We start from the raw sequence: 13748 nt of genomic DNA on the forward strand, positions 1-13748 counted from the left end.
CCTAATAATTTGGATGGGACTCACACAGAATTTCCATTTTGGGGAGATTTTTAGGTGAAATTCTGTCTCTGGTTTAAGTGTTCTTATTCTCCCTCAACACTTTTTCTGAAAGAACTTGAGATTTTGTGCACCTACTATGGATGGGGTATTCTGACCCCAAAACAGTTATGATGCTGGCACAGAGGGCCAGGTTTTCTCTACTTTATGTGTTGATATTTTTAATGATCTTTTTTAAAACTAGATATACAGCTAGCTATGGGAAAATATCTTTGACAAGAAATTCTGTTGAAATACTTTTGTTTTTTAATCCTGAGATATTCTCTGGCAACTTTATTCCTACAACATTTTCTGGAAAATATTGGTAAATATTCATTTACTCATTCTTCCCACATTGATTTAGAAAGCATATAATACAAGGATGAAGTAAAAGAGGGCTTACAGAGTTGTTAGTGTTAATTTTTAGTTAATCTTGGTTGCCAGGGTCTTTTTGTTTTACGTCAACAAACATTGCAAAGCAAAGGCTTTTCTATGTAGTTCTAAGTTCTAAGAAGCTGCTTTGGTATTAGTATACATTATGTGAATATTTTTAATGTGTAGGTCAGAACAAGCGGTTTATAGATTTGCTTGTATGCATTTCTTCCTGCCATAATTGAAAACTCTTGAGGGAACTTGTACGTTAAGGAAATATCTGGAGGGTGAAAAGTAAAGCATTGTGAATTCTTGATTTAGCTTCTGCCATAATGCTATCTTGCTGAAAAAGTAAGTAAAATATGCAGATGCACCAAGAATACATACCTACCTGGGACACCTGGGTGGCTCAGTAGGTTAAGCAACTGATTTTGGCTCAGGTCATGATCTCACAGTTCATGAGTTCAAGCCCCTAGCCCCGTGTCCGGCCCTGTGCTGACAGCTCAGAGCCTGGAGCCTGCTTGGGATTCTTTGTCTCCCTCTCACTCTCTGCCCCTCCCTTGCTTGCACTCTGTCTCTTTTTGTCTTTCAAAAATAAATAAACATTGGGGAAAAAATAATAAAAAAGAAGAATACATAACTAGCCTCACAAAACAAGGCAAATCTTTTCATTTCATTTAAAGACATATATGGGCCAGCTGGGTTGCTCAGTGGGTTAAGCGTCAGACTTTGGCTCAGATCATGATCCCGTGGTTCCTCAGTTTGGGCCCACGTCGGGCTCTGTGCTGACAGCACAGAACCTGGAGCCTGCTTCGGATTCTGTGTCTGCCTCTCTCTCTCTGCCCCTCCTTTGCTTGCACTCTGCCTCTTCCTGTCTCTCAAAAATAAATAAACATTAAAAACAATGTTAAATAGATATATATTTTTTCTCACTTAAAGTGAGAAAGAAATCTTCCATGTAGAAAATGTGATTTATTGTGAAGTTTAAGAGAGAAGGAGAATATTTGAAGTCATTTAGGCAGAAGTGTTATTGGTTCAAAAATCAAGATTTTTTTTCTTTAGGATCTTGTAAGTCTTCTTTAACATATAAAAATCCTTTTAGAGACTTTCCTTATCCATACCCACCCCAACTTAAAAGTACGTAAACATTCATTCCTCACGGGGCAGCTCTGTCTGCCCACAGGTCCTGTCCCCTGCTTTCATAAAAACACCCCTTTGCACCAAAAAACAAAACAAAACAAAACAAAAACAAAACAAACAAACAAAAAACCACATAAGTTCTTTTTCTTTAATGAATTTTCAAAATGATGAAAAAAATTAACACCTAATAATAAAATAATTTATCATCAAAGATAAAGAGATTTCCTGCACCAATGGAAAAAGATCGAAAGATGAAGATTTTCCAAAAGAGGAAAGATGAAGATTTAATTAGAGACTGGTATTTGGTTTAAAAGTTGAATCTGAAAAGAAACAACAAAATGTGAGCATTAATTGGTAGTATTTAGTTACTGAAGAGACACTCCAGAATGTCTAATCTGACTTTGTCTCTCTATAATTAAGGCATTAAATGAACATGGCATTTAGCTGAGATATGTTTCACTATAGTTCTTGAATCCAAGACTCTTTCAAATATGTAGATTGAAAGTTTTTCAGCAAGTTACTTTAAAGCCCATCATGTCATCTTTTCTGCCTGCACAGCTATGTTTTCATCTAACAGGAATAGTTTACTGATTTTCTCAATTTTCTTATACTGATAAGAGAAATTAGGGTTTTCAGACATGTGGGATGGACCCCCCAACCTCCTGCATGATATAGCATCATCAGTGCAAAACTAGTAAAAGAAAATGCAGGAGCAGAGCAAGTGGTGCGTGATCAATCTGCGGCTGAATTGGCCTAGGTTTTCAGGCACTGACCTTCCAATTCACTGGACCTGTTCCCTGAGCAAATGCTGCTGCAGAAAGGAGATTGCTGCTTCTAAATTGCCTCTGCCTGCTTGGGTCTGGCCTTTGGGACCCACTACAAAGCCCTCCTTAAATTGCATCTTTCTCTAATTGCCTAAGGGATTCAAAATTTTGCATTTCTTGCCCTTATGTTAGGAATGTCAGTAAGAACCATAACTCCTCTAACTTTATCTTGTGAGACCACATTTCTTTCCTGGGGAGGTGGGCTTGTAAATATACCAAAATCTGCAATTAAGTTTGAAATTAAAAAAAGAAAAAAAAAACTGCATCAGTTTTTTTTCAATGACATTCCCTTTTATCATATTCTTGCTCTCAACTAAGAACATTTTTAAATTTCTTATTTAATTTTCAGCTTAATTTACTTAATTTGAAATTTTGATAAGTTTTTGTTTTAATTCCAGTTGGTTAACGTGCAGTGTTAAATTAATTTCAGATGTACAATGCAGCAATTCAACATATACTACATATCACCTAGTGCTTATCATGACAAACACACTCCTTAATCCCCACCAACTATTTAAACCATGCCCCCACCCACCTCCCCTCTGGTAACCATTAGTTTGTTCTCTATAGTTAAGAGTCTGTTTCTTGGTTTGCCTATCTCTCTTTTTCCCCCTTCGCTCATTTGTTTTGTTTCTCAAATTCCACATATGAATGATATCATATGGTATTTGTCTTTCTCTGATTGACTTATTTCACTTTGATTATACTATCTAACTCCATTCATGGTGAAATCCAAGATTTCATTCTTTTTTATGGCTAAGTAGTATTCCATTATATACTCCTATATATATTTCCCCATTATATTATAAATATGTATATATATATATATATTTATATATTATATGCTATATACTATATATTTGTGTTTATTATTTTTACGTTATATATAAAATTCCATTATATATATTCCAATATATATATTCCATTATATTTCTATATATTTTATACAATATAATGGAATATATACTCAAGTACACATATATATGTATGCACTTATATACATATATATGTATATACATCTATATACATGTATACACATACATATATGCATGTGTATACATGTATACATACATATATATACATATATGTATGTATACATGTATACACATACATAATATGTATATTATATACATATAAATATATGTATATACACTTATATATACACTTTATATACAAATATAAACATACTACACTCTCCATTAATCTATCCATGGACACTTGGGCTGCTTCCATATCTTGGCTATTGTAGACAATGCTGCTATAAACAAAGGATTGCGTGTATCCTCTTGAATTAGTGTTTTGTATTCTTTGGGTAAACACCCAGTAGTGCAGGTAGTTCTATTTTTAACTTTTTGGGGCACCTCCATACTGTTTTCCACAGTGGCTGCACCAGTTTGCGTTCCCACCACATCCTCACCAACACTTAGTAACTAAGCATTTTTGACCTGAAAATCCATTATCTTCCAGTCAAAAAGTTTTCTCCTGTACCTGATCCTCATCCATCCTTTGCTCTTCCCCTTCTATCTTTGAACATGGCCTGTGCTATATTTTATCAACTTTAATGATTTCATTTTCACTTACAAGATACTGAAAAATTTCTCCATATCAACTTTTCTCTCTTATTATGTGCTTCTTAAAACTCTTCTCTAAAGGACAATTTCAATATGTTTTTAACATCATGTATTTAATTGGAATGTTTTGGTATTAATACTGTTAGCTTATTGCTTCTAGATTTTTAATTTAGATTCAATAATTAATTTTGCGTTTTTTGAAATGCGTTTTTCTTAATGTAGGCCATATTTTAATTTGTATTCCAGTCTTCTTCATCTCAGTAAATGACAAGCCCATTCTTCTGGTTCTTCAGGCCAAAAACAAACACACATAAACAGAAAAAACAAAAACAAAAACAAAAAACGGAAAACAAACAAGAAGCCATTCTGATTTTTCACTTCTCCCACACCTTGCAGCCAATTCATTATACCTTCATTATATATCCTCTATCCAATTACTTCATTTAATCTCTTTCTATTACAGGCTTACCTTGGAGATATTGTGGGTTGGGTTAATGGGCACCACAATAAAGCAAGCTGATGAATGTTTTGGTTTCCTAGTGCGTGTTATACTGCAGCGTGTTATATGTGCAATAACATTATGTCTAAAAAATACAACAGACATGCATTTTAAAATACTTAAAAATACTTGACTGTGGGGCGCCTGGGCGGCTCAGTCAGTTGAGGGTCACATTCAGCTCCTGTCACTATCTCATGGTTTGTGGGTTCAAGCCGTGCATCAGGCTTTCTGCAGTCAGAGCCCAGCCTTCTTTGAATCCTCTGTCTCCGTCTCTCTCTGCCCCTTCCCTGCTCACACTCTCTAAAAAGTGAATAAACATTTATTTAAAAAAATACTTCATTGCTAGAAAATGCTAATCATCTTCCAAGCTTTCAAGGAGTTATCATCTTTTTGTTGGTGGAAGGTCTTGACTGGAAGTTGATGAGTGCTGGCTGACCATGGTGATAGTTGCTAAAAGTTTGGGTGGTTGTGGCAATTTCTTAAGATGAAATAAGTTATCTTCATATAGCCTACTGCTTACATTTTGAAATGACAGTCTCATTAGATAACATGTATTAAGTAGCTATCACATGCAAGCACTGTTTTAGGTATTTCCTATGTTTCACCTCATTTTATCCTATCAACGGTACGATGAACCGGGTACTGCTATTATCTGATTTCACATAGCAGATAATTAAATTCAGAGAGATCAAGTAACTTATTTTTTCAAAGAGATTAATAATTTAACCAAGTTCAAAACTTCAGTAAAAGACCTAATGCAAACTTGGACATTCTCATTTTAGAAGACTGAGTCTTAGCTAGCATGCGAAGAAGCCATCCTTAAATTATCTCCAGTGTATGAGTGACTTCTCTTTGGGGCTGCACACTATTAATCTAAAAGCTGTTGAAATTCCTAGCTGGGATCAGAAGTTGAGAGCTGGTTTGCAAGAACATGGCATTACTATTTCAGAGGTACAGCAGCAGCGAACATGCTACTGGGACCAGACAAACTGGAACAGAGGGAAAAAAAAATATCATAGTAGGAAAAATCCTGTTATTTTTTTTCCTGTGTGTTTTTTTTGTTTTGTTTTTTGTTTTTGTTTTTTGTTTTTTTTTTTGTTTTTTGTTTTGTTTTGTTTTTGGTTTATTTAATTTATTTACTTTTGAAACATCCATATATAGAAAAAAACAGCATTTCATCATCTGGATTTTTCCAACTTCTATGGGATAATTTCAGCCTAACGTCTTCCTCGTTGTGACCCACAATGTCAGAGAAGAACCTTGAACTCTTCTTCAAGGGAAGAAAGAACTGCAGTTCTAATGAGTTATCTGCTTTCTGTTTATTGTTGTTTTGCTAGTGCTAGGCTTCTGGACACAGGTGATTCAGAATGATTTAGCAACACAGCACAAAACACTGGTCTTGAACATATTGCTTTCATCTGTCTTCTAGCACCTACTCATTAGAGTTTGTTGGTGAAGTAAAATTAAGACGCTGTTTATGTGTTTCCTGTGACACATGCCAGAGGATTAGGAAAAATGTACACTTTATCCCTAAGAATTTGCCTCTCATCTGGTTTTCAAACTGCATTAAAGATTAATCCCTAAAAGCTTATGTTGCTCGGATGGCACTTTTACCATGTTGAGTAGATTTTCCCCTATGAGAACATTTCTTTGGTCAATTCAGTTAGAACCTAAGTGAGTGGTTTCCTCAAGTTGCCCTCTTTCCCAAAAGCCACAGCCAGTAATCACTTGTTCCAAATAAAATTTGGACCTAAATCAAGAAACTGTGTATAACTTGGTCAATTATCTCTTATCAGTCACGTTAGAAAGGAAGACAATGCTTGAACGTACACAGTTCATGCAAAATATCCAGTAATTGCTTAAATGTACTTAAGAAATGCAGGTCCCAACTTACTGTAATATTGACGGGACAGGGAACAGAGAGGAATTTCTTCCTATAAAACAGGCAAAAGAGGAAGAAATTAACAAATGACCCAGATGACTTGCATAATGGAAGTTTTTTTTAATTTTTTATTATTTTTAATGTTTTTTTTTTGAAAGAGAGACAAAGCACAAGCAGGGGAGGGACAGTGAGAGAAGTGTCGTAGACTCTCTAAAGTCCTAAGTGTCTAAAGTTCTCTCTTGTCTAGCAAGAGAGCAGAACGCAGGATGAAAAGCAAGAGATGGCTTAATGTCCAGGAAAAGACAAGAGCCCCGAGTAAGGGTCCTTGCCCCGTCTTTATTAGGATCAGAAGGTTTACAAACATGGTGATGGATGTGCACAAAGACACAATGAATCTGTGAACATTAACTTGTGGACATGAGGGAAAGGGGGTCTTGATGATATTCGGCGTTAGGGATTTAGGTTAATACAAAACAAATTCCGAGAGCTGGGCAGTCGGGCAGAAGGTTGTTTAGAGCGGACATGCGACAGCACCTCTGTTTTCTTAGCTAGCCTAGGGGATGAGACAGATAGGGGAAATAACCTCAGAGTTAACAAGGCACATTTTCTTTTGTTAATCATCTCTACTTGGGCTGCTTCACCTGCAGTGCAGCGGTCTATAGCCCAATTCACCTATTTACCTAACTTGGTCCTTCCTCCTGTGAAAACAGGTTTTGCTACAGTACTAAATTGGGGAACAATTCTGCCCTGAATGTCTAACCTTGTTTATTTCATATACCTATGTATTGGGCACAAAAATATACCTTACTTTTGGGCCTTTGCCTCTCCCTCTCTATTCTGGGGGTTCTGTACTTCTTCTCTATTCTGGGCTGCCTTTGCATCTCCGTATTCTTGGTTGCCTTGTCTTGTTTACCCAAACTCAGGTGTGAACATCCTATGGCCTTTTATTTCCTTATGCATTGTTAACCCATTGGTGTAAGCCTGGGAGATTTCTAAGCTTATCCCCCGCAGAGAAGGAGACCCAAAATCCGAAGCAGGGTCCAGTCTCTGAGCTGTCAGCACAGAGTCCAATGAGGGACTCGAACTCACGAATCGTGAGATCATGACCTGAGTCAAAGTTGGACACTTCACCAACTGAGCCACCCAGGCTCCCCAAAGGTTTTGCTTTGTTCTGTTTTGTTTTGTTAATGATATTACAAAGGGTGAGGTACAGGGTTTTATGAAAAATAAAAGTGCAGATTCAGAATTGGCAGGTCTGGGTTTGCATTTCCAGCAAGTGCTGGAGTCTGATGCTGTCACTCACTCCAGGCACCACACTTTGACTATAAAATGTCTAAGAATTTTGCAAAAAGCTATGGTGCCTGGTATGCTGCAGGCCACGTTAATGATCATCTTGTCATGTATTAAGTTATCATTTCATTTAACAGGGATGTACTGACAACTTGTTACTTGTCAAGCATCTACTCATGTGCTTGGTGTGTGCCTGCAAACAAAACAGATCCTTATCCATGACCACCTGGCTTGCGTTCTAGTTGTTGGGGGTGGTGAAGGGAAGACAGAAAACAAACAATAAAAGCATAATAAAGATAACATTACACATCTTGCTAGAAGGTCGTGACTGTGATGGAATAAGAAAAGCAATTAGAGCAAGACATAAGGATCAGGAGTGTGGAGTCAAGGACAAAACAAAGTTTGGTATTAAGTAAAGGCTCAGGGTTATTATCGGCATTTATAGTATTCCCAATTTAGCAGGAATAAAAAGAATCTCTCCGGAAAAAAACAAAGACAAAAACAACAAACAAACAACAACAACAACAACAACAAAAACCCTACCTACAATTTGCAGATTTCCAAAAGCTCTACTTTAATTTTCCCCAGAGGAGCAAAACTCCATTAAGAAAAGAGGCACAGATGGTTTTGATTCAGTCTTTTTCTTTCAGTTTTGCTTGAGAGAAGATGGTATTTATTCTGTCATTTCTGGCTGAAAGAAGAATCGCATTGCTTATAAAAGGTAAATCCATAGTTATGTAAAAAAGGTAAAAAAACAACAACAACAAAAAAAACTTCATGCTTGCAAATTGCCAATAGGAGTAGAGATTCATCAAAGAATATACATCATCATGATTTTTGCATTTTATTCTTCTTGTTCTTCTTTTAGTGACTATGGTAATTCCACAAGTCTATGTAAGTCATTTTGTCTCTACAGATGAAAATAGCTTGAATTTAATGTGTATTGATAACACATTTTGGAGATTAGAGATGGGAGTGTATGTGAAAATTGCTAATCAAAAATTTTACAGGTAAATAATTAAAATTTAAATTACCAACACATTTCTTTATACTCTCAAGGTACATTATGTTGACTGAACATTTACAAAACATAAAAAATAAAGTAAAACACTTTCACCAAAACAAATAAAAAAGTATCATTTTTGGTTGGAAAAATGTTTGTACATGGTTTTTGAACCGTGAAAAGAGTGATTAATGTTTATTAATTAAGCTGCAGACCTAGTTGTAAAATCTGCAGCTTATAATCCTTTTTTGTAGTGTTTATTGCTCTAAGCGAATCAGACTATATAAAAATCAGGGGAGGGCTTTTTAACTTGGTAATTGAAAATCATCGATTGAGCCAGGTCTATTTCAGCAAATAGTGGTTTTATGGGTAATTTTTCACAATTCATTGGCACTTTAGTAAGAGAAAAATTCCTCTTTACTTTGAGAAAATTTTCCCTTGCTGCCATCACCTGTAATAAATATACATTTTGACTAAAAATTAATGGGAATGTCTATTTTTCCTCTGCCAAAACACATAAAAATGATTGTAACTCTTCAAGGCAATTACTTTGGAGAATTATATTCTGTAAAACCATGTTAAGGTTTTTAAACATATCTTTGAAGGCCTCTTTCAAAATCAAACTCAGAGATAATTTGTAATACAAAACAAAAAGGTAAAATAATTCAAAAGATGGGTAGATAGATACACACACACACACACACACACACACACACACACACACAAAGCCTGCTTCATAAGAATTTATACTCTTTCCCTTTATTTATTTATTTATTTTTTGGCTCAAACACATCATAATCATCTACCTAGATCTCTGTCGCACCTAGGTGGCTCAGTCGGTTGAGCATCCAACTTTGGCCAGGTGGTGATCTCACAGTTCGTGAGTTTGAGCCCCATGTTGGGCTCTGTGCTGACAGCTCAGAGCCTGAAGCCTGCTTTGGATTCTGTGTCTCCCTCTCTCTCTGCAACCCCCCAACCTTGCACTCCGTCTCTGTCTTTCAAAAATAAATAAACTTTAAAAAAATTTAAAAATGATAAAAAATAATCATCTACCTAAATCACTTATTCATTAGGTTTAACCTCCAGTTGCCACATATATTTCCAACCATCAAATACAACATCCAATAATAAAGGACTGTATTATCAAGAGTTTGACAAACACTCATCTCTAGTTTCTTGTGGTCTTCCAGGAGTGGTTTCTCAAAGAGAATAATAATAATAATAATAATAATAATAATAATGATAATAATAAAAAGCACAATAGCAATTGTGCCTCTTTGACATGGGGCACAATGTCACCTCTTTGACATGAAAATTAAACCTGGAAGACAATTTCTAGAGTTCCCACATGCATTGGCATATGTAAATTTTATTTTTACATAATCTAAGAAGAATCACCTAAAGACTAAACATCAACATAGAGATCTTATATTCATATGTCAAAACAGTTGACTATGGGGTATCTGGGAGACTCAGTTGATTAAACATCTGATTCCAGCTCTGGTCATGATCTCAGGGTTTATGAGTTCCAGCCCCACTTTGGGCTCTGTTCTGACAGCTCAGAGCCTGGAGCCTGCTTTGGATTCTGTGTCTCCCTTGCTCTCTGTCCCTCCCTAGCTCCCCAGCTCACGTTCTCTCTCTCTCTGTCTCTCTCTCCCTCCCTCCTTCCCTCTCTCTCTCTCAAAAATAATAAGTAAATATTGAAAAAAAAAACAGTTGACTATAGTAAAATATAAAACACTCTGGTAGGCATTTCTGGTTACATAGGCCTAGATGAGTTAGGCCATAGATGACTTATTTGATATTTTGTGCCTTTGTCATCATCAACAAACTGGGAGTAATGCATAAATATCATAATCTCTCACCTCATAGGTCCATTTTCAGTTAAAAATTACATCATGTTACAAAGCTTGGTAAACTTCAAAATACTAAAAAATTTGTGAGAGCAATGTTCATCCAAGCATCTTCTCTGAGAGAATATTTCCCAGAAACTTATTATATTATCTGGTCATCCTGACACATGTAGTATAATAAAAACAGGACAATACTAATTTTTGTCTATGATTTCACTTATGCTTTTCTAGGCAGCTTTCTAAGTGCTTCGCACATGCTCTTTTATTTAATCATTACAACAGCCGTCTCTCAAGATAAACAGTCATAACCCACATTTTCTAAAGGAGGAAACTGAGTCATGGAGAATGAATTTCCTTAAAGTCACATGGTTAATCAGTGAGAATAGGATTTGGACTCTATGTAGTCTGTCTTCGGAGCCCATGCTTTTAATCAATACATTGTTTTCAGCACTGCCTCGATGTCTAGTGTGGAAAAGCAGAAAAAAAAGAAAAAAGAAAAAAACATATCATCTTGCTCTACGAGGTAATGCTATGGTTATGTATCAAAATATAGTTCTTTATAAGCTTTTTCTTTCACACAGTATAAATAGTTCTGCAGAAATAGCGTTGATATGATATTACATGAGAGAAATCCTTTCCTTTATCTTAAATTCCTACGTGCCATTACAAGAATACCTCAGGGAAAAAGAGCTTGGCTTGAATGTGAACAACATTTCCAAGGTACAAGTAGGAAGTTAATCGAACAGAATAATTATATCCAGGGTCTTCCCCGTCATTTCAGTGAGAGCCTACATGTTTCAGCAGCCAGAAAATAATTTAAATATTAATTAGGAGCTATCCAACCCTTCCACATCTCATTCTCTAAATCCATTTTTAAAACAGTGTTTGAAGTAATAGATTGAACTCATGTTATCTAATGTTAAAAAAAAGTCATGCTAGTTAATCTGTGTACGTACCTGCTTTGGGACTGTGCTCTGTATCCCTATTTGTTCTAAGTATTTAGCAAGTGATAATGCAATCAATGCTCCCTGAATTGATTGCTTCATTGAAGGCATTAACTGAATGATTTTGGTGATTTGTAATTTGTTAGAATTTGGTTGTATTAACATGCAAAATGCAATCGGAGGAAATAGGCCACATTTAATATCTGTTGACAGAGATTTAGCTGATATCTTTGCTTCATTATTAATTCTGTTTGTCAGAACTGTAATGTAAAATCTGAGGGCAATATATAATCTACTATAGGGTAAAGACACATCACAGAGACCAGAACATATAAGAATTTTATATTTTTTTTAGGACAAGGAGCTAGGTATGCAGACTGGAGACCAATTAATACAGTATAAATGAATACACTGCATTGACCACTACTTGGGACATCACTGTGTTCTCTACCTCGAGGCTTCCAGCAATCAGAGCAATCTTTGCGGGCTGCTGTGAATCAGACAGCAGTCATTTGGAGAACGTGCACGAAGGCATGGGGGCGACGCTTCCATGGAAGGCACACACCTAAGACACAGGGAGGGTGGGACACATAAAGTTCTTCTTCTTCACCTAAGTGGTGGTGACCAAATTCAAAAGAAAAGATGGGAAATAGTAGATTTTTAAGTGTTCCATAAACCTATATTTTGGTAAGCAAGGACCAAAGTCAGTAAGGTGACAAGTGAAATGGCTGCAAAAATTATCTTTAACATTATACTCAGCACATGGATGGTATTCATGATTATGTACATACGCACGTACCTGGAGACAAATGACTCATGACCGTGTATAATAAAGGCCTGCCGATATAGTTCAGATTAAAGGAAAAAGTCTTTAAAGGAAAGAACCCTGGGTTTGGAAGTAGCATAAAAGCTTTACATTAACTGAAAAGAAAATCAGAAAGAATGATGGGGAAATAAGTGGACTTTTGGATAAAAACCTGTAGAAAACATGGTTAAGAGATACAATTGTAACAGGTATTGCAAATATAAAAAATGCAAACCTCTGGAGCTATGGATTGAGATGCTGCCAGTGCTGGGGCGATGGAAACAAATAGCTCAGGGTTCTAAATTCTCTGGGGGGAAAATGCAAATCAGAGAACACTTCTTGAACTGTGAAGTTTCTGACTTGCATTTTTGCTTTGGAAAAAAATATATATATATGCCCATTTTTTTTAACAAAACTGAAAAACAGAAATGCCTTTTCTTTAAAAAAAAGGCAGATGATAACTGTATTGAGGATATGCTATATAATATGCATTATTCTAAATGTTTTCATGAATTAACTAATATAATTTCACATTAATCAAATAAAATATTTAGTATTGTTTCCATGTTACAGCTGAGGAAAGCTAGGCAAGGGAATGGTGGAACCAAGGTTTGAACGTAGGCAATTGATTTTAGACCCTAGACCATCAACCACACTATATTACCAAAGTTAAGTATGTCATTTTTACAAATATAGTTTAGGGAAAAGCCCAATGACTAAAGCATGCAATTGGTGATCAAAAAGTGGAGTTTAAAATAGAAAAAAAAAAACAGTAAATTTTTCAAAATATTAAATGGAATAAGAAATGTTATTTTTATTGAGGCATAATTGACATTATTTTTAGATGTACAACATAATAATCCAACAGTACACATGTTGTGAAATGATGACTTATTGTCATAAGTCTAGTTGACGTCTGTCACCTTACATCGTTAAATTTTTTTTTTCTTGTGATGAGAACTTTTAAGATCTACCCTTAGCAACTTTCAAATATTCAACACAGTATTACTAACTATAGTCACCATGCTGTACATTACACCTCCGTGACTTATTTATTTTATAAATAAGTTTTTACTTTTCAACCTCCTTCTCCCATTTTACCTACTCCCTGCTTGTCTCTAGAAACCAACAATCTGTTTTCTGTATCTGTGAGGTTTTTGTTTTTGTTTTTTGATTTTAGGTTCTACAAATATATGAGAACATTCAGTATTTGTCTTTCTCTGACTTATGTCACTTATCGTGATGCTCTTAAGGTCCCCCCATGTGGCTGCAAATGGCAAGATTTCATGCTTTTATTGTGGCTGAATACAAAATATTTTTCAAATAGTTCATTACAAATGTAAATTTTAATGACAGTAACAACATGTGGCACTTACTATCTCTGAGTGATTTTATGTTTTTATTTATTTTTTAAATGTTTATCTTAGAGAGAGAGAGAGAGCGTGCGCGCGAGCAGGGGTGGGGGAGGGGCAGCAGAGAGGGAGACATGGAACTCTGCGTGAGCTCCAGGCTCCCCACTGTCAGCACAG

At 35.7% G+C, this 13748-nt stretch overlaps 1 protein-coding gene across 4 annotated transcripts in view; it reads left to right on the forward strand.

Annotated features, from left to right (window-relative positions):
* Positions 1 to 13748, forward strand: part of CDH18 (cadherin 18) — a 532487-nt gene that overhangs the window by 380052 nt on the left and 138687 nt on the right. Inside the window, exon 2 of one of the 4 annotated variants that reach the window (XM_042952835.1) lies at positions 8265 to 8335. The exons of the other annotated variants lie outside the window; for them this stretch is intronic. Coding sequence (XP_042808769.1) covers positions 8281 to 8335 — 55 coding nt within the window. The 5' untranslated portion in view covers positions 8265 to 8280. The remainder of the gene's footprint in view (positions 1 to 8264; positions 8336 to 13748) is intronic. 4 annotated transcript variants of the gene reach the window in all.

The sequence above is a fragment of the Panthera leo genome, chromosome A1 (genome assembly GCF_018350215.1).
Source record: "Panthera leo isolate Ple1 chromosome A1, P.leo_Ple1_pat1.1, whole genome shotgun sequence".
Lineage (NCBI taxonomy): Eukaryota > Metazoa > Chordata > Mammalia > Carnivora > Felidae > Panthera > Panthera leo.